Here is a 22168-nt window from a genome sequence, read left to right as displayed (position 1 = left end):
CATTTCTGCCCATGTTTTGGTGGAATTTAGGATAATTTGGATTTTTTTTAGGTTGCAAGCTATGTTTCTCTTTGATTTTGCTCTTCATTTTACTCAAACAGTAAAATACGGCAGAATTATCAAGTGCTGCAGTAAAAATAGTGTTTCTAATGTTGCCATTAGAATTTCCTCTTGGCAGCGCTTGGCCACCAGTGTTTCCAGAGACAATAAAGCTCAGGCAGTTTTTTTTTTTTTTTCAAGTCATTCCATACTTCAGCTGGTTTAACACGGACAATAACATAGTCATACCATCTGGAGGAAAATGACAAGCTGCTAAAATGCTGAGGTGGTAATCCACACTGTTCAACCTGAGGGGAAGCAGAAGGTTGAACATGTTAGCAGAGACAAAGCTGTAATTTTACAGTCTCAACTAGACTATACCAAGTTGACTTAATAGGATAAGCAGCAATCGGAGCGCTTTGGTGTTATCTGCTTCGGACTTTCAACCCAATCAGTTTTTTTCTGGCTGCTTTTCAGGGTAGCATTTTCCAGAAAGTTACCCCTCTATTCAAAGACATTGCTTGATCAGCTAAAATTGCTGAATATATTCATCTACAGACATTCTTTCATTTAAAAAGCTTTTATCTGGCTTCTTAGTGAATGTCTGCTGGTTGATTATCTACACAGAAATATTATAGTACTGACATTAAGCTTGGATATCTTTTCCTTTCATAGATTCCTTTTCACAAGCTTACCTTTTTTGTTTTTCATGAAGAAAAATCATATTTATATGCAGGCTGTAATTTATGGATCATTGCCTGAGTACGTGTTCTGTGTAAATCCTTTTTTATGTTTGTGCAAGACATTGGCCTTGACGTTAGTATTGTATGTACACAATGACAATATTTGTGAATTTCATCTTTGCAGTTGAGTTGATCTTTATATTTAGAGGCTGACAGGTAGACCACTGTATAATGGGGCAGATTCCCAGCTGCTGTGCGGACGATAAGTATACAGAGCAGACTGATGCATCAAAACCTGTGACCCATCCAGGGTGTACCCTACCACTCGCCCAATGGCAGCTGGGATAGGCTCAAGTCTTCCCCAAACTCTGAATTGGATTAAGCAGGTATTGAAAATGGATGAACAGATGGATGATGCATCAAAACTCACTCTTTGCTTGACTAGAAAAATAAAGACAGTACACTTCATAATGTCATGGCCATTCGATGCATTTATTTCGGATGTGTTAAGCAGAACTCGCTCATTTTTTTTTCCAGGTTTGACAAGAAAAGGGCAGATTAAATATAACACACCAAAATGCTTTTTGGACTGCTCTTTTTCAGCACAAGACTTTTAATATGTACACAGATATTCTCACAAGAAGAAAACTCTTGAGTTATAACTGATGGCCATCAGGCAAAGCCATTCCTCAGCAACAGTTAAAATCCTTTAAATGAAACAGATAAATCAGATTCTTGGAGGAATATGCGTTCAGTACGAGTGGCAGTATTAGTTCATTAAACGCCTCCTTTAACAAAGTGGCATGTCACACATTTCTGGGGATAGGAGTATAGCAGAGTGAAAATTCTCATTTGCTTCTCTTCATCTCTTTATTTACACCATAATATGAAAATAAACAGAGGGGGGGAGCGCTTTGGAGATATGTTAAAGCATATATCTAGGAATCACAGAGATGAGAGACCTAAATTTCAACAGCATACTTTAGTTTTATGATGGCACAGAGAGCAAACTGGAACTAGAAAAATGTCATCTATAAAAGACACGTTCAGGAACTGATAATTGTTACCCTATGAAAGTGTTTTTTTTTTTTTTATCTATACACACACTCACATACATATATACAGTGTGTATAGAACATATAAGGATATTTGCATGTGATTTGATTGCATCAGGATTACCAGTAAATGCGTACACTGCATATGTGATTGAGGAAAAACTCAAACTCATCAAAGATCCAGTGTGAACGATTCAGAGGCATCTGTTGACAGAGAAGCAGTCATCAGTTATTACCAGTTGACTGAAAACAAAACAACCATTCATGGCAGAATAAGACTCCAACAGGCTATTGCGAGAAGTATACCCTCAGGCTTTCTGACAGAAGGATGCCTTTATGGTAGACAGGAAGACAGGAGCAACAAAGTTCATACTTTCAACTGCTTGCTAAATGGTTTAAATGCAGAACTGTGTAAGTGTAAACTTGAAGGTTTAAAATTTGCTGCTAACTGGCATAAAACCTGTGGACAACCTTCTCTCGTGCATCTCCAACTGATCCAATCTGGCACCAACACTTTCATGTTTTCACAGCACTTCAGAGAGAAACCATACATTGGTTCTAGAGGACTTCTTTGAATTCTTTGCACTCACTGTAAGTTAACCTTTTGGCTTGAAGGTTGAGGCAATGATTATTCAGCTTGCTGTAGTCTCCATCTGCAACCTCATCAACAAATGCCACTAAGTGCTACACAGTGAATCGTTGAGGTAACAATATACAGTACACTTTATTCGCAATGGATGTTTCCTCTTGTTTTTGGTGAGTAAAGTGTAGTAATACTTGTCATGTGAACATACAGACAGCTTAATAGAATTTAAATGTACAAGTGCATTACTGAAAATGTTCCACTGTATGCTATGTTAAAGATCAATACTCCTGATTTTACCCTACTTTTCAGGTGCAACCTTCCACAGTTCACTATGATGCTTCTCAGTTGAAAATGACAAAGCATTCTCAATTACCCATAATCCATAATTTGACATTAAATTATATGTGCTTAACCTATTCTTCCACTGCTATATCTCAAATGGCTGTACTACACAGACTCTAAATTATGCTGAGAACAACGCTGTGATGTGGTTAGCTGCACTTGAAACACTTGAATTAGTGTTACAAATGTGCAGCACACCGCTTCTTTCTTCTCCTTCGTCTATCCAGACACTTAACAGATTTCATGCAGGTATGAGGGCATCCATGCAGACAGGCGCATATAAACACCTACCAGCAGTTGAAAACACCAAAACCAATATTCATTCAATGCATTCAGTGCAGTGGCTGGATCAATCACTCAAAAAGAAACAGAAGGAATTTAAACAAAACTACGCCACATGAGTCATGATAAATTGCATTCAGAGGAGAACCCAAAGAGATTACTGCAACAATAGCGTCTGCACGACTGAAGCGTTAAAACATTTTGTGAACATTTAATATGGTATGCTTATGTTGTGAGTGAACATGAGATAAGAAACATAAAAGCATCACAGCCACTGGAGCCTATTTAACCTGATAAAAACAAGCTTTGGGGGGACTGGAAACTATCAGGCAAGTGAAAGAATTTTTTTTATTTTTTTCCCCCCACCACTATCAGCTCTGAGGCTTGTCTTTGAATCCTGGCACTCTGCTGGTGTTTGAGCGCTCTCACTGCCCACAGCGCCGTTGCCGTCAGGTCTACAAATATGTAAAAGCAGCCAGCTTGACAGGGAGGGGCATGAGAACTGAATGCTGATTATCTCATTCACAGTCAAGCCACATACTAGCCACACAGACACATTTTATCACCTGTGCTATTTTCCAACTATTTAGTGGCTCTTTCAAACAGGAATAACTGACAATAGTTTTTCCCTCACCACAGATACCGTCCTCCGCCACAAGTATAGGGAAAGATTGAAGTTACTCTGTTAAGCAGGATAACTCTAAGGGAGACATGTTCAAGTCCGCAGGGTATTGCACTTCAGAATATATATATACATATGTATAACACTGTAAACAAAATATCTGCATATGAGGCAGTACTTTTATAGTTTGGTTCAGAAGATGGGTACTAAAAATGGGTGTCAAAATTTCAAATGATTTAATGCAGGGCAGAAACCTAAGTGAGGCTGTTTCCTCCCCTATGTCAATTCAGCTCAACTCAGAGACAGAGCAGTGGAGGAAGAAGTTTTTTGCCTTGTCTGAGAATATATTCCAAATCCTGTAAAAGACTGAGCACTTTCGAAATGATCCTGTGCAAACAACATGTCGGAAACTGGGCTGAGCTAAACTAGATCGAACGAGCAGTTCCCTGTGAAGCGGAAGTTTAACAACTGTGTCATATGCCTTATTGTTCTTCTGACTATTAAAGTTCTCTAGAAAAAAAACAACTACATTTTCAAACTATAGAAATTAGTAGCATAATGCATCAGCAACAGGTATCACAGGTGATTGGATGACCAGCGTAATGGATGGAAAGCGTGCTGTCTACTGTGCACTAGGATTGAAAAACTGGAGTCAAGATCAAATTTTCTGAACTTCTGTGTGGAAAATGGAGTATCAAATTAACGTTTCAAAATCCAAGTTTGTATTTGTTAAGGTGGGAAGAGCCTATTGAACCTGAAACATAATATTTCATCTCACTTTCTCCAAATGTTTGTTTTTAAACTGCTTAAAGTTACACTGACAATCAAGGAATTATTCAATCAGTAGTGTTTATCTTGGAGGCGGAATATACCATATTTGCTGATATCTGACATGTCTCTTCTTATTTTAATGGTCCAAGTCTCTGATGAAAAAAAAAACACTTTAATTTACATTTATAACATGCCATATTGATCTTTACACAACATCTTAAGCAAAACTGTAGGTTTTCATCCCACTTAAACAAACTCGGATGAACCTCTCTGAGAGACAAGACTGAAATTAGCCACAAATTGACCATTTCCGCATGTAACTGTGGAGTTATCGACGCTGATAACATGTTTTAAAGCCATTATTGGCTGATACTAATGATGTGCCAATATCGCGCATCCCTGTCTTTCACCCCTGAAATCAGCCTTGTCAACGGTAAGCATAATGCGTATGTAAAACATGCAACGGTCAGGCCTTATACAACAACTTTTTAGATGAAATATGTTTTCTGTTAGTTGTTACACCGAAACCCATCCTCTGTCCCAGAGTTTAAAATACTTGTTTTCTGTGAGAACCCCTGGCAACACATGAGGTGTCCCTGGGTGTAGAAATACTGGACCTTGACAGCAAATGTTATCTTGGAGTGTTAACTTATAACAAGTAAGGTTTTTTTTTTCGTTTTTTTTTTTTGTGGAGCAGCAAGAAGGGAGGTTGGTCAAAATCACAGGATCCACAAACACGAGACTCCAAGTGATAAGCAAATTTTTCCACTTCTATGTATTTATTCGCTTGCTGTTTATTTTTGGTTTCACTTGCAGTTTCACTCACTGTTTGGCTTATTCAGGCAACACATTTCCCTGGATGGCTTTAGGCACTAAAACTACTTGGTTAGGTTTAGCTAGAAATTGTGTTCAGGTCCAAAATGCACTGCTTCATCATGTTACTACAGGGTGTTATATACTGATTTGAAACTATACCATATAACTATGTTTACATGGACTGTCGAAAACTGACATTCAAGGTTGCACTCATCCTTGATTATGACACCAGGTGTCTTGAGAAAGATACGATGCCACTGAAGTGAGAACGAGCTGCACAGACAGTGGCATCAGTGACATTCATCACTGCGCTGTGAATGCCAAAATAAAAATCTGTAGCCAACAGTCTATAGCAGCTTCTTTTGTTTTCTTTCCACTCGACTTATTGTCTTATTTGGCAAATAAAAAAGAATCAAGGCAATAGTTAAAAGAAAAGAATCTTTAAATAGCATTTTAAGATTGAAGACACCACAGCACACTCTCAAGATAGAGATGACGCGAGAGTCACATCTCTTGGCATTTTTCATAAAGAATTAGCGGAACACTGGGATCACACTGAAGCTGACAGAACAGATAGAAGCAGGAGACGAGTTACTGGTGAGACACAACGAGAGACCTAAGATGTGCAAGAGAAAGTCACCAAAAACGTCTGTGAGGAACCTCCATCAACTCCTCTCTCTTTCCTTCTGTGTTGATGAGACCTCACCAACGGGCCACTTGGCTTGTGTAGTCCTCAGTGGTGGTGGTCAAGTCACTGTCATTTTCCTTTTCAAAGCCTCCTTTCCCTCTCCCGTCTCTGTTTCCCCACGCTTTGTGTTTGGGTGGCCACGGCCTGCCCTGCTCCCTCTGCTCCCGCAACCAGCGCCTCTCCTCCCGCCTCTTCAAGCGCACCTCTTGGTGCTCCCTTTGGCGGGTGAACTGGAACCGCTGGAGAAACAGGTCCTTTGCGTACTCATACAACTGCACGTCCAAGAAGTTCAGCTCCTCGATCCGCTTGCGCACAACCTCACTCAGGTCCACGTTGGCCGCTCGAGTGCTGTTGATCTGCGTGAAAGCGGAGATGAAGCGCAGGCTGAACGTCCGCTCAAACAGGTACTGCGTCTTGCGCTGGAACTCGGTCAAGCCGTAGAAAGCCATGTTCTTCAAGTTGCTCATGGCGCTGCTTAAGAGGATGTGATCGCGCTGACTCTCGTTCATTGAGGACAGGTTGTAGCAGCCCACCAGACTCAAGTCAGCCAGCATGCGGACCTGTCTGTTATTGGCCAGGTTTGACGGGCAGTTCATGAACTCCGTCAGGGTGACACCGGACCAGTCATCCCCACTGTAGCAGGTTGGCAGCTCGTCCTGGGTGGGCGAGCGCCCATCACACATATGGAGGGCAGTCTTCCATGTGGCTCCTCTTTGGACATGTTTCCACTCGCTCAGGTAGCGGGAGACTGGGTCACGCAGCATGGTGATGTAGTAGAAGTTCCTGCAGCCAAAACAAACACAGTTAGAGAGCTGTGAGTGCATCGCCATCACAGAGGGCTGCCCTGCATTGTGCTGACAGATGGTGAGTTTTGTCTCTGTATGAAACTTCAAGGTTGAATGCTAATTGGGAAACTGAAAGTCTCACTAATGAGACTATTATAGCTGGTTTCTATATATTGCCCTTGTAAAATGAACTCTTGCACCAGAGCAATGAATTTACAAAAAGGGGGCTAGAACTGTTTCCATTCCACAGATTTCTCCCACCTGCCAACACAGAGAATAATTGGGCATCAAGACCAAGTTGTAATTCACAGACACAGAGCAAGTGAGGAAAAACTGACCCAACCAAATCCAAAGAATTGTTTCAAAATAATGAGGTTTCAGCTTGTGTGTCTCCAATGTGTAGCACTATAAGGGGAATCCTACCCATTGTTATCCAGTTATGTAGTGGTGAAAAGACATTTGACTTTTTTTGTTTTAAGGTGAACAACTCCATACCGTCACCCATACCACCAGTAAAGGTTCTCTCACATTCTTACACATGGAAAACAAGCAAATCGTCGTAACTTCCAATTCATGCGATTCGGCAAACTACAGTGACCCGAAAACATGCAAAACTCGACAGCATATCACCAAATACGTCTTTGTAGATTCTCAGTCATCCGCTTGAGACATTTCGAGTCTCATGAGACGGGCTTCATCAGCTCCGACTGACTGGTGATGAATTCCAGGCACTTATGTGACCCCGACAACCCACATGACGGCAAGCTCGGTAAACAACTCTCAGGTGACAACCAACCCCAAAGAACCGCGGCATTGTCGGGCGGGTCAGTGAAACACAGGTGACCTTAACACCTCACAGGTGTGAGTGGCCCTACAAGAGCTCAAAGCCTGAAACTGTCTATCAGTCAGTTGGACTTCAAGAGCCAAGAAAAGGAGTCTGTTTTCCTTTTATTTTAAGCTCTTATGTGTTCGCAAAATGAAACAAAACAACCAAACAAACCGCATTTCACAAAGTACAGTAAAAAATGTTCTGCTTTCTATAATGTGTTTTCTATTTTGCTGTTATGTTTTGTAAGATACGGCTCTGTTTGCTATTGTGTTTTGGGAGATAGTGCGTTTCCATACTGTTTTCTTTCTCTGAAATATCGTGTTTTATGTTATGTGCATTGCAAAATGCTGTGGTGTCTTCGGTTTCATTCCTGTGTTTTCCCAGTACCTCTTTACCGATGGGACATAAGAAGGGATTGACACACTTATTTGGCTTTCGTTAGATTCTTCAAAGTATTACCAATAACACATAAATGTGAAATGTAAACACTTGGGTGTAAACTATGTAAAAGTTTGCGTTGTGTTGCAGGCATGCAAAGAACTGTCCTCCATTTTAATGCTGATTTCCACCGAAAGCACATTCTGATGGAAAACAAAAAAGTGGACAGGTGATGGCCAGGTAAACCTCTCCTCAGATGATGTCCTTTGTGTGTATCATGTGAATAATTAATGATGCAAGTGCCCCAGGAGAGCACCGTGAGCGGGTAAAGTGGAGTGCAGCACTGAGATTTCACCAAAGCTGCTCTCAGCAAAGCTTCAGAGCTTTCAACACAGCAAACAACCACACAGTCTCCACGGGAGAAAAAAAAAACAAAAAAACAGCCATTTGTCCTTGAGCGTTGGATTCAATAAGAAATTATTCTGAAACACTACATGTAAAGGCAAAGAATTCCATAGCAAACAATTGACAAGTCAAAGCCTGTGAGTTGTAGGCTTTTATGGCCAGAGTTCTTTTAGGCTGTTCTATTCACATTTATCCACGAGCAACCCCACTATCACACGAGTCTTTGCTTCATACACAGCATACAATAGTTTAAAAGATGTGTAGGATTTCTTGACTGAAGCAAAAGATTTTAAGTTATGAAGATTTGTCCGAACAGTGCCACAGGAATGCCACTGCTGAAAGTGTTCTCCTGTATGAATCAGAAGTTGAAGAAGCTGTGATTACAGCCATGGTAGGAGCAGCTGTATCCTGGCACTTGCTCCTGGAGTTGGCTGGCTGCAGTTACATCCTCATTAGACTGGGGACATAAACACAACTGTTGTCTGAGTGCAGTCGACAGCCCAAAGGTCAGTTGTGTGCACCATCAGTGTCAAAATATATCAGGATCAGCGGGTCTGCAGAGCTGTCTGGAGGAGGCTTTCCCTGAGTGATACAGATGGCTGTCGAAGGGGGGAAGGGGTATACGCAGACAGAATTCTCTTATTTCTGGCCTCAGTTATCACCAATACCACCCCTACAGTCATTTCACACTCACTATCAAAAGCACTGTGAAAAGTTTACACTTGGAGGCTGCTTTCCAATAGATGTTAGAGTAAAAGCCCAGCTTGTCTGGTTTGGCAGTGTTGTGACATACCCCATGCCTTTGCCAAGACGTAGCAAGCCCGTTTTAGTGTGTTGAAATCTAGAGCCCTGCCGAACTCCAGTTAATCACGGATCAATAATGGATAGGAGGCATATTGCAGCTCATTCTGCTCCAGAATACTCATTTCTGAAGCAGCAGCAGCAGCATTACTGCACTCGAGCACGGCTAAACAGGGGCCATTAAACAGAGATGGAAGAGGAATTTAAAAGTCTGGATAAAAACGGAAAGTAAAGCAGCTTCAAGAGTGGAGATGAGGGAGAAGATGCTGGAATATACTGAAGCTTAGTGCAATTTAAATAGACATATTAGGAGTTTGAGAAATGCAAGCATGGAACTGTTGACTGATATGTTTTTTTTAAAATGTCAAATGATTTGAAACAACAACTGAGAAAAGGATCTGACAGCCATCCCTTCTTCTCTTTTTTCACAACTAGAAACTTCCTTACTCTTAGGGCTCCTTTTTACTTAACATTATTACTCCTTATTCCTCTTATTTATCGGCTACTGTACTTTAAGCATTAAGTAAAATAGGAATAAAATATAAATAAAAGTAAAATAGGCTGTAAAATATAAATTCTTTACTTCTTTCCAGTCCTAAACTGAAAAAATTGAACTGAAAAAAAAAAATCTGCTCAAAAAGTTCTTTATGATACTAAAAAAACAAGGATTTACACTACAGTGTAGTCTTGGAGTGGCTGGTGTGATGTGCAGTTACACATTCTGCAATGGGCCTTTGATGCTCCCCTAAAAAAACAGAACAGACAGTAAAGATGGGAAAGGATGTGGGAGGATATCAAGTAAGATTTTGACCTCTAGAAGTGCTATGAAGCTGTTTTTTAAAATAAGTAATGTCCTACTCTATGAAGATGGAAATGGCATGTTTGTTAAAAACACCCAACACGTATTTAGTCAGTGACATTGAATGTAAGCATAAGCTTAATTTGTTTGCTGTCAACAGATATTGTTCTCCAGTGCAATGCTCAAGAGGAGTAAGAGCTACAAGCAGCTGGGATGCATCAAAATGAATTGGGTATGATGACAAAACTGTTAAAGTAGGACATTAGAGGAAAAACAATTTTGTTTTTCTTAGAAAAAGCATTTTGTTGTCTCTGTGCACCTATTATGTAATTTCCTACTATTTTAAAACAATTTAGCATGTTGGCTTTCTTCATTTTAACTGCACATGTGGTACACAAGACAGATGAGCATATATGCCCTCAGTCAATGAACTAGGTCTAGGTGCAACACACAAAGCCAGTATGGGGATGTGATGAGGTCAGCTGGAATGTCAGCACAGACAAAACTGGTGATAAGTTTTGAAGACGAAGTTACAGGCCAGCATTTTTGTTGCTGTGCAAAACAGCTGACGGGACAAAAGTTTTAAAAGTTAACATGGGAAATGAAAATCGAAAAAGGTCCAACTTCGTTCATTTGATGCATGGTAGAATGTTGGTTCTCTGGTGTACTGATTCAGAAAACCTAAGGTTACAGCAGGCAAATATGTGAAACATTTTTAACACAGCCAGTTTTGTGCTTGAATGCATGAACTATATCTCCAGGCTATGTGTCAACTGAGTCAACACCAACTCTTGGCTCTATGGTGTTCTGTGCTAAATGCTTAGGGAAGCTACATAACTGTTTAAATGTTAAATGTTTGACAGTGCATTATATTTAGAGATTACATGACTTGTATTTTCCTTTATCTCATTAAAATCTCATTTTAAAGTGTTGGCATGCTAAAATGTGATAGTTTGCATTGAACAAACTTCATTAGTTTCACAGGTAAGAGACAGAAGAAATGATTTACATGGAATCTCATAGAGAAATGAACGGATATGTAAATTCTTTACAATCCACTCAAAATTCCCCTTGAGACTGCAATGTGAACCTCTCCTGGCACCAGGAAAAGTCAGGGCATCACCAAAGCAATTCAAATTCATATAGGAACTTGTTGAGTGGGGACTGGCCAACAGTGTCAGTGAATGAGTGACAAGGGAGACATAAAAAAAGACTGACAGTGGCAGCCATCGATGCATGCTGTTGGCGTTACTAAAAAAAAGTTAGCTCCTTATGCATGTTGTCACTGAAAAACCTCAACATGGAGGAACAGATGATGCACCACATTCTATTCTCAGCCAATGTAAGAGACAATTGGCTTCTAATTACCTGTAATTAGCCCCAGTGACACCATTTTAGCCCACTGCTTCTCCTTGATTACAGGCTGCTAAATGCACCATTGTACTTTGAGCCTGAGCTCATAGTGTTTGGAAATGAAGGAACTGAATTCACACATTAAGCCAGCCTTGGTTGGAGTTGGATATATTTGCACGAGGAAAGGCAAAACAATGTGTGAGCTGAGCAAAAAGTCATTCAGAGCAAAAGCTAGCTCAGTGAGAAGTAAATAAGTAAAGACAGGCCAGATCCCAGAGCAACAATGGGACCGTCTAATGTTGTTGTAATGCAGTATGGTACACACTGTGCATTCATAGCTACTGGTGTTGTGTGTGCAACCTCTGCCACTTTACTGTCTGTTGACTACTCTGATTTACTGTCACGGTGTGAAAGCCTTGATCTTCCTCCAATACTCCAGTATGGTTCAGGGGCATTAAGGAAAATAACAAAACAACATTAAAAAAATGTAACCTAACAGACACGTGGTTCCAATTGAAAGTACATTATGTACTGTACTGTAGAGTATGGGAGCATATCTAGGCACATCTATCAAAGAATGTTCACTGCTTGTTGTTTTCTGTTTTAATCTTGCTGGAATAAAACTATCAATGTAAATATGTCTCATAAAAAGCATATTGAGGTCTCCCTGCACTCGCAACACAACATCACTTCAAGAACCAATCTTATCTTGCTTCATGTTTTCAATCCCATAATTACTTAATTTAGGTTTCCGATATATACATTTTACAAATAGAAAAAAAAAAGTTAAATGTCAGTATTACATCAATGATATTTACATGTAAAGGTTGACTATATTTCCTAGATATTTTGGAGCTTAATGTAACAGCAAACAGCTATTGCTACATAAAGACATGGTTCCCTAATGACATTAGGGACAGAAAGAAGTCAATGTCCTTCTCTGAGTGCTGTAATCCAAGCTGCTGTGTTTTGTGTCGGTCCAGCTGCGTTTGCAAGTTAGTAGGTTTGAGTGTCTGCTGATCAGTTTGGAGGTACCTAACTCAGATTTCCCTTCACCGATAAATCCACACTCTACAGACAAAGGCCTTCTACAAAGAGAAATAAGACCAAAATTGCCCTGGAGTTCTGAGATTGGTCCAAAATGCTTGTTTTGGACTGAATATGTGTTCCCATCGTGTAACATTCAGTGGTTCCATAATGTTGTATATTATACTTTAAGACCTGTATCCTGTAAATATGACAATTAAAAAGAAAAAAAAAGGTTCTAATGAGTTGATTTGAATTTTTCATTTTTTTTTTAATTAATTTTGAAATGTCACTACTATATGCTCTATGCTGCCTCTCTCCACCAGCAGCATTTTGAGGCTCTCAGCCTTTAAGAACAACACAGAGAAATTTGTCGATACAGGGAAAGTGACAAATGATAAAATGCTTCTAAGGTCCACAATCAGACACCAAATCAAATTGGCAGGTTTTCGGTTGTGTGGGATGAGTCTCGGATAGCTAGTCAATAAGCCTGCGTAAGGTCTCTTTATTGTCTGAACGCCCATTCAGTTGATATAAAGCCTGTAAAGCGGTCAACTTTGTATTCAGTGATGTGAAGAAACCTAATTTAGCCTAAAACATAAGTAGGAGAGTGACAGGCCAATTGGACGACCATCTGTTGTACTGGTCCGTTATGGTGAAGGACGCTGAAATGTGAAGAATTTACCGGTAAATCTTTACATAAGACATAGCAAATACAAGAGTCACAAATGAGCTTCCTCGCAATGGTATCTGTGCTCACCCGCACGGATAGGGTGAGGTTGTTTGTTCATCGTTAAGTGACTAAGTCAAGGCTCCTCCACATAAAGGAGCCAGTTCATGTGCTGTGGACATCAGGTCAGGATGTCTTCCGAATGACTCCAAGGGGACTTGTTTCAGGCATCAGAGAGAAATTATATCTCTTGGCCAGCTTGGGAGAGTCTTGGTGTCCCTCCCTAAGAGCTGGAGGAGGTGGCTGGGGAGAGGGAGTTTCTAGGGATCTCTACCAAGGCTGTTTTCCCTGCAACGCATTCCTTGATAGGTTGGATGTTGTGAAAAATGGTGACAAGAGAAAGCCTGGATTGGACTGACACAACTGTTCAAATTTTGGAAGTTGACATAACAAACACTGATATCTGAAAATATGATATCTGTGCAAATAAAAAAAAAAATCCAATTAATCCAAATAAGACACTACTTTAGCTTCCATTTTAATTGCAAATGAAATTGCCCGGATGGGTTTGTCTTAAATTACAAGCAAACCAAGAGCAAAAGGAGAATGCCACGAAGAACAAAATACCACAAATAATGTGGTTAAGGGAAAAATGTAAAAAAAATTGTTTAAACAGCTTAATTAATACCTATTAAGACTATTAATGAGGATGAGGATGGCTTCTCTAAACCTGTGACTGGATCTTTGATTATTGCTAATATCTTACTTTATTCAAAAAATAATTTTGTATTAAAACATATTAAAAGGTGCAATTACTAGTTAAAGTGACTAAGATACTCTTTGGTCATTTAAAAGTTTTCTTATCAAAATCACAGAAAATCATGTCCACCTACTATATAATTTACATCCGGTATTGTATGAAAATAGAGCCTATCAAAACATGTATACAGCAGATGTTTAGAGAGCTTATTATTATTACAACTATACTATAATGACTTTTTAAATGATTGATTATAAATTGCAGTATTCAACATCATCACTCAAGAGGCAACATTTTCTGAAATGATGCCTTCTAGGAGCCCTCTCAGTGCTCCACATTAACGAAGTATTCCTGTAATCGAACACCTTGATTGTCTCCTACCCTTTGCTCCACTCTGCTTCTCCCCCAAGTCTCACAGGCAAATCTCCGGATTCATAACCTTTTCTTAAAGGTTATCAAATTATTCACGCTGCAGATTTCACAAGTCAGTCTCCCCTTGCATCCGTTGTGTTTGTCTGTCGGGATGCAGTGAGATTGTCTCTCTCTGATGACCTCCGCTTGGAGCACTGCATATAAACAGACTTGACTTACCAAGTTCTTCGTGTTATAGCTTTTTTCCCCAGGGACTCCTCATTTAAGTAAATCACCAGAATGATAGAAGTTGATGAGAGATGAAGGTAACATATTGATAGTGTGATTTCAAATTGAAATATTCTATTTTAAAGAGCAGAGATAGAGGATCGGAAACCTTGTTGCGGGCTTCTGCCGAGAATGTCAGCTTTATTATGGTGACCATGGAGCAATGATTGCTTTAGAAAACATGCTTTTTGAGTGCAAAAGAAAACTTCATCTAATGTTATCCTCCCTATTTCCCAATACGTGGATGGAGAGCACATTAGAAAATCATTCAGTAATAACACATAATTTGTTTTCTGCAAACTTAACAATTCTCACAACGCAAGCTTGAGGAGAAAATACAAATCCTATATTTTCCTCTAATTATACTTAGGCATTTTCAACCCTTGTTTGATGTTGGAGAATGACTCAGGGGCTAGTGTTAAAATTACATTTTAGACTGGCTAACAGTGTACTACCACCTTTTATGCTCTGCTTTTTATGCCAATTAGATAGTCTGAAAAAACACGTCTGACTTACATATTAAATTATTAGTTTAGAATTTGGCATTCTTTGCTCTTTGTCTCCCCCTACAGTTGTGGAATTTAACATCACAATCTTCTAAACAAATCCCTGCACATGCACAGCCATGTACATGAAAGTGTTGTCCTGCTGAAAAGAGTGACAAAGACACCGTCAGAAGCTACCAGAAAACAAGAAGAACCTTTTGACAGGATGCAATCTTCCAAGAGTTTGGTATTAGATTTGCCAAAAACTGGTCAAAACATATTTAAAAAAAAAAAAAAATAGGGATAAGAGAACAGAGAACTATATGAGCTGCTTGAAGGGCTCTACGGTCACTCGTAGTTATGCCTTTGTTTTGGTCTTTGATTATATAGCTCTGATGTAATGCCAAGTGGTTTTCTGAGGTTCTTTACTGGACCTCTATGCAGTAGAGGTTTCTCCGAACCCAAGTTAATGCTTCTGTCATATTTCACAAACTGGAAATGGTTAATTTTCCCTCTTAGTTATCGTTATGTCTAGAAGTAAACTACAGTAGAAGTAAACTTTGGTTCAGTTTGAGGAATATGTTCTCCGTCAGAACAAGGCTCTGTTATTTCATCCTGACTGGGTCCAGAGGGGGTTTCACATTAGTAATTTGAGTTCAAATCAAACTGAAAAGTCCTTGGGTGGTTTCACAATAACCTTGTTTGTTCCAAATTTTCAGACTTGTTTTGTTGGGTTCAAGCTAAAACCATAGGTGGAAATTGCCCCCTGGACCAGGATGGTTGAACAAAAATAGATGCTCTTAGGTTGGATCAAATTGAACAATGGTTTGGTTTGCTTTCGGTGTAAAAACATTGTAAAGATGGTTCGGACACTTCACAGGAGGTTATGATGGGTTTTCGACAAAACCAAAAACGAGAAAGCATGAGCTCTGACAACATTTGGAGTGAAGAAACCAGTTTTATCAAATTTTCTGAAATTACTTCCTCTGACCTTAGCTGACCTCTCCCAAAACAAAGTTTCCAAGGCCTGCGAGACGACTCTCCAGACAACAAAAAAGGAGGGCTTATCATTGCCTTCTTGCTTTGCAACACTAAGCAAAGAGATAACGATGAGTGTGTAGTAATGCTGTGATAATGTTATTACAGTGATAGTGAAAGGATCCAGGATCCTATTCATTCATTATCTTCCATTCATTCAATTAGTGACAGGTCACCCACCAGCATACCAACACAGTACTAAACCAACTGGATCCTTTTGTTGCAACTGTAGTAATATTATTCATCAAATTAACATCTTCATCATGTGACCAGCAGTCCCTGACAGGCAAAGAGGTGAAAGCTGCACTCAGTCCGGCTGGTGGGAGGGGGAGGCTGTTTCAGAAGATGAAATAAGCCTCGTCTTCTCTCCCAAGACGCTACTGCAGCTCATTTTACATCATTCTGGCCTTTGCGTGAAGCCCCTGTAACTTTCTGTGAATGTTCCAAAAGAGAAAACCATGCCTAGCCTTACTGGGAGTGTATTGTTGTGAGACTACTTTTTGGTCTATTTTAATAAAAAGAAAAAGAAAAAAAATCACTCACTGATTGTTCATTCACTGTGTTGTCCTTTCTAGCTATGACATGATCGGAGCAGTGTTCCTGATCAGAGATCACATCAGCTCTTAGCTGTCCGCAGGCTCAGAGGAAATATGTGTATGCCAGTGGCAATGCCCTCAGCTAAACAAGCTCAGGTCTCACAGACATGACCCCAGCACTCGCACACAAACATGGATATGCGCTCCGAGCTCTCCTCATTCAGTGTGTTTTCTATTATAGTTGTTACTACATTGAGAAGTTTTAAATGCTTTGCTTCCAGCAAAGGCTGGGAGTATGTGATGTAAATGACAAACTGTTCTAGTTAGTCTCAAACACAAGCCAAATTACAGGGAAGACATTTGCCCCACAGCAGATGTGCATCACGTGTAGAGCTTAATGATACAGAAAACCCAAGAAAGGCTGAAATTGCTTCTTTTGTTTCTCCTTGAGTAGATTAAGAATGCATAGTGTGGTTTTGAGATGACTTTAGCCAATGCTTGTGCAAATGACAAGCAAAACAACATTAATGGTTAATCTTTAATACAAAAAAAAACACTGGCTTAGATATTTCTAACAATTTCATATAGGTCAAATTGATTAAAAGCCCCTCAAAATGCCCCCATCTATACATATTTTTCAAGATGGAGTACTGGGGATAGTGTGTGTCATCTTGGAGCAGAGAAAACAATCAGATCACTGTATGAATTTACAGCCTATCAAGGAAGAAAGAAATAACCTTTAAAGTAATATACCAGAAGCTGCAATTCTTTATCATATTATATCAGCCTGTCTGCTGCATCGCCAAGGACGAATGATGCCAGACTTGAATGCCTATCATTTTTTGGATTGGAAAACACAATTACTTTATGAAATCTTTGACCCAATTTGACAAAATTTGCCTTGTTTTGCACGATACAATTATTATTACTGTTGCAGTTATGGTACGTTGCAATTAAGCTAAATAAACCTCACAGTAATTACGAGCTCTGACAAAGAGTAATAGCAAACAAATCCCTTTTTTTTTCCTCCCAGAAGCGATTTGCTCTCATATAAATTATATGTTGATGAAAAAAAAACCCAGCATTTCTGGTATTTAAACGTGAAGCCTCATTTTAGTGTGAAAAAGTGTTTGAAGGCCCACTCTGCTGAATCTGCTCTGACATGGCACTGCTTAAGGCACATGTTGTGAGAATGGCAACAGTAACTAAACCCTTACCTGTTTGTAGGTAGCTGAGCCCATCAGCTGTGTTGGTTTGGATCGCAAAATAAATGTTTTAGTATGAGTAAAACTGACCAGTTGTGTGAACAAATGGTGAAGGCAAGAAAGAGATAATGTCGAGACTGTCAGCAAAAGCAGAAATCCAACTCTCTAGATCAGACATTGCCTTTTCATTTGACTTTAGAAACGACTGGGTTCTGTGCATTATTAAAATTGGAGGATTAAGTCACACACCACTTGAGTGACGTTCCCGCTCATGTGCACTTGGATGAGCGACATCGACTGACATGTCAGAAAAACTAGTGATTCTGCACAAAATGTTAATTAAGACAACTCAAATTATATCAGCTCATTAAATCAAGAGCCCGAGAAGTGTTGCGTACTTGCCTGGAGACGTTCGAAGCGTGTAGTACTTTCTGGTACTGTATGTGCTGACACAGCAAAGATGTCAAGACAGTGAGTTAGTTACAACTCAGCATATTTGAATTATGTGATTATCTTAGCATTGTGTTTGACAAGAGCCTGTGAACAAGATTTTTCTTCTCTCTGCCTCTCTCTCTCCTTTTTTTTTGTAGCAACAACAACATCAGCTGGAAAAGCAAAAAAAAAAACAACAACAATAGTGGAATTTTTCTGTACTCACATTATCAGAACTTTAGAAAAACTATAGAGGTCTAGTGATTGAGGTCAACAGACTTTAAATGTGTGGCAGCATGAGATACTTTATTGTGTTGCCAAACATGTCTCATTTGACCCTGTTGAGACCCCATTAATCATTTTAATATGCAAGTTCTGATGTTCAGAGGTATCAGGAGAATAATCTAGTCTGAATTAATTGATTTTGTTGGCAAATGACCACTGCTGTTGCTTAGCATAAGATATCATTTCATTTCTTTTTACTTTTGGCTCTTCACTTTTTCCCCTGGAGCTTTCCGTGGAATAAGGGCATGTTGTTTGTACTACCTCTGGACAGGGAACCGAATCTGTAACTTAGCGTAAACGCCTGACCAAATCCTGTTGGGATGTGGTCAAATAGTCAAAAAGAATGAAAAAAGAAAAGACATTAAAGAATTGACTTATACATATTGTGAGACACTTAAGGTCAGTTGAAAATGTTCTGTTAATTCATGTCTAGAGGCAAATTTCTTAAATGTCATGCTTCAGAAAATTGCTGAGTTATTTTGTAAAAATGTCAACAAACAGGAACCCCCCCCCCGTGTTTTGAGATAAGAGGGGTTCAATGATGGAGCTACACAAATGTCTATCAAACTCATAATCTTAGTTTGACTTTCAACCTACCCATTGCTCTCTAATCTTTCATTTGAAACCTAATCTTTGCTTTCAGTTTACTTGTGCGTACGCCCGCTGTTTGCATGACTGCAGAAATGAAAAACTATGTGCTTCCAGTCGAGGTAAGAAAATACAAAGGCTTGTGTAAAACAGCCACTGTTATTAAACACCTCCAACCTGTTTTTTTTTGTTGTTTTTTTTTACTTAAACATTAACTAAAAGCAACATAACTGTGTGACATTGGGTATAGCAGAGGTAAAACTTTTCTGATGATGGACCATGACAAGTGCATCTTCGATGCTTTACCTTAACCTTAGCGTTTCCTCGCTAAGGCTGAAACAGTCATTTAAAAATTTTTTTTTTTTAAAAAGACAGTCACACTTGTTGTCACACTGGCTACATAACAGCTGTTTAACAACTCTAGCTCTAGGCTCTTGAGTTGCCAGGTTCACTTATTATGAATGAAATGGGGCCTGCTTGTTTTGTTAAGAACACTGTTGCTTGTTAAAGGCTTGTTTTCGTAGATCTGGTTGCCTGTTTCTGTCATAAGAGCAGGAAACAGTGGCTTTGGTGGATATTAGGGAAGAGCAGGGAAGGCTACTGTTAAAAAAATAAAAAAATAAATGCAGTTGGGGAGAGAAAACCGCAGTGGGCTATGCTTTGTGTTTTGAGGGATAAGGATGTTATTAAGACTTATCATGGGTGCAAACAATGCCATTGTGTGGGGATTAAGACTTTGGTCTCTGACATGTAAACAGGTTACTAATAGAAAATCCCATCTGCAACTCATGTAAACACCAAAAAGGATGTCTTAAATGTCTTATTTAGACTATGGTCAAGAGATGAAACATGTCGGCTGTAAGTGTCAGTTATATGTTTTATGAACTGGGATAGGAAAATAGAACTATAGCAGACTACAGCTAATATCTTCCCAGACTACCTCAATTGTAACTCTATATATATGCAATAGGTGGTCAGGCAGTAAAACTGCCCAAAAAACACAGATTATCATATTCAACTAATAAGCACAAGGTGGGAACATTTTGTACCATCTGATGTATACCTGTTTCTAATCTTAGTACTGATGTAGCTGTCAAAATATAAAGAGAAGAGGGTAGAGCAGGAAGGTGTTTTGGGGAATTTTTATTTATTTTTTTTTGCTCTCAGAAAGTATATAGTGAGTATTAAATCACTGACATCCTGTTCTGTGCTGAAACTGTCACAAACCTGGCTGTGATCTTTGCAATGCTTCGTGCACCACGGGGAATCATCTTCTACTACAGGATGCGGGCGTCTAGACATTTTTGATCAAAAGGATAGAGCAGTGTAGATTTTTGTGATGTTTTTATTTATTTATTTTTATTTTTTTTTTACCAGTATTCATTTTCATTTTTATTCATCACATTTAAAACACACTCCAGTGGAGAGTTCTGCTCGGTCTCATCACATCCGTCGTGAATCCTAATGGCTTCGGTCGACAATGTACCAAGAAACATTTAGCTGTCTGTTTGACATTCATAGTCTGCGAGGCTTTCATTTGCTCAAAAATCACTGCGTATGAAGTCGATTTAGCTCGCTCATTAAAAAGACATAAATGTCTCCGAACTTAATGGCATCCCACATTAAAAGAGTAAGGCTTTAGAGTTTTGAGATTACATCTTAAGGTTGTCATCCACACAAGTGTGTAAGTGCAGATATCGGTCCGGTCCTGTTTACTTTAATTTCCCTTTGAATGAAAACGATCAAGAGTGGAAATATGCTGTCATCTGGCTGTTTATCTGTGAGGACCTGCCTCACCCAGGTGCTCTGCACTGGGAATTTGTAATAATAATTACATGTCTGTGTAAGCTGTACATATAGGTTTCCACATGGCTCATTCTGTTAATGTGCGTTAATGCGCTTCATGTATTATTTCTAAAGACGGTCGGCGCAATAAGAGCTAAAAGGTGAAACTGGCTGTGATTGGGATCTTAATTAACCACAAATCAGCATGTTCATTTTCTTATCCCTGTTCCATAAAAAAATCTGCTACCAGGAGATAATGCGGTGCAGGCTTTGTGGACGCGATTCTCTGAATGGGCTGTTTTTGCACGTGTAGAAGCGTTAACAACCTAATTTGATTAGAATTCACCTTGATTAGTCCACCTTTCAGAGATTACAGTCTGGTGTGCTTAACCTTGTGAGGAAAAAACTGCATTCTTCTGCATTACCTTTAGATAATGACGTCCTCCTGCCCTGCGGTTTATAATTTCAGCAGTCACAGAAAGTTTGTTATCACCAGCTGTAAGGTGATGCAGATTGAAGATGAAGTCTTTTTTTCAGTCCACTTCATGAGCTGTGAATTATGTGTCCTCCAAACAACAACGACAGTCACAGTATGCCATAATAATCACAAGCAGATAAAAGGTGCAGCGCCGTCAGCATCAATACTGTAGCTGTGTTTCAGTTGTTCATGCAGTTGTTAAATGGCTTTCGGGAGGAATTATATGACAAGCTCTTGCCTCTACCATCTCTCTGGTGAGTAGATGTCCTTGGTCTGTGAGCACGAGGGCGTTATTCAGAAAGAAAGGTCTCTGCAGTGCATATGTATTTCTGCACTGTCCCGATTCTCTCACACAAGATGAGAATGAGACCGGAGACATGCATTATTTGTAACCGATACCACTCCTTAATGGTGTCTGCACTCCCTCTGGCAGCCCATAATGGACCGTTTTTGAGGTTCTCTGCATCTTGCTCAGCTTTTTGATGGTGACAGAATGGGGACAGTGGGTGTCACCTGGGAAGAACAAGAAGAACGATGGGACCTTTCATTTACTTGTCAGGAAACTGGCATTGCTAGCACTTGACATGGTGTGCATGTTTGTGCTTGTACAAGGGGTGGTAGGTACAAGAAGGGAAAAAGAAATGCCCTTCAATAGAAAAATGTTTCATTCTGTCCTTTATAGTACAGAAATCAAGAACAATAAGAAAATTGTAATATATTTAAAGCATTTAAATGGCTCGTGGAGACACATTTCTGAACTATAAAACCTCTTAAAAGCTAATGTACCTGAGGGGGAATTCATGCTACACATCAAAGTCTGTTTACAAGTCATATAGAATACAACTGCATAGGCAGAAAAAGATGCTTACATTCTTCTGTGGCTATAAACTACAAGTTTAAAAATGAAAACACATTTTCAAGTGTGGTGTCAGAAAGTAGTGAGTCTTCTAGACCTTTGAAGTCTGCTTCATAGTTCTGCTTCATGTGAGTAGTGCTGAGCTTACTTG

General features: G+C 39.4%; 1 protein-coding gene across 1 annotated transcript in view; it reads right to left on the bottom strand.

Annotated features, from left to right (window-relative positions):
- Positions 1-1204: 1204 nt before the first annotated feature.
- The window catches only part of hs6st3b (heparan sulfate 6-O-sulfotransferase 3b), a 69752-nt gene continuing 48788 nt past the window's right edge, over positions 1205-22168 (bottom strand). Inside the window, exon 2 of the mRNA XM_072396990.1 lies at positions 1205-6667. Within this exon, the coding sequence (XP_072253091.1) occupies positions 5899-6667 (769 nt within the window). The 3' untranslated portion in view covers positions 1205-5898. The remainder of the gene's footprint in view (positions 6668-22168) is intronic.

Source organism: Leuresthes tenuis, unplaced genomic scaffold, assembly GCF_036924035.1.
Source record: "Leuresthes tenuis unplaced genomic scaffold, fLeuTen1.0.hap1 SCAF_12, whole genome shotgun sequence".
NCBI lineage: Eukaryota > Metazoa > Chordata > Actinopteri > Atheriniformes > Atherinopsidae > Leuresthes > Leuresthes tenuis.
The sequence above is the reverse complement of the archived record's forward strand: the minus strand, read 5'-3'. Positions and strand labels throughout refer to the sequence as shown.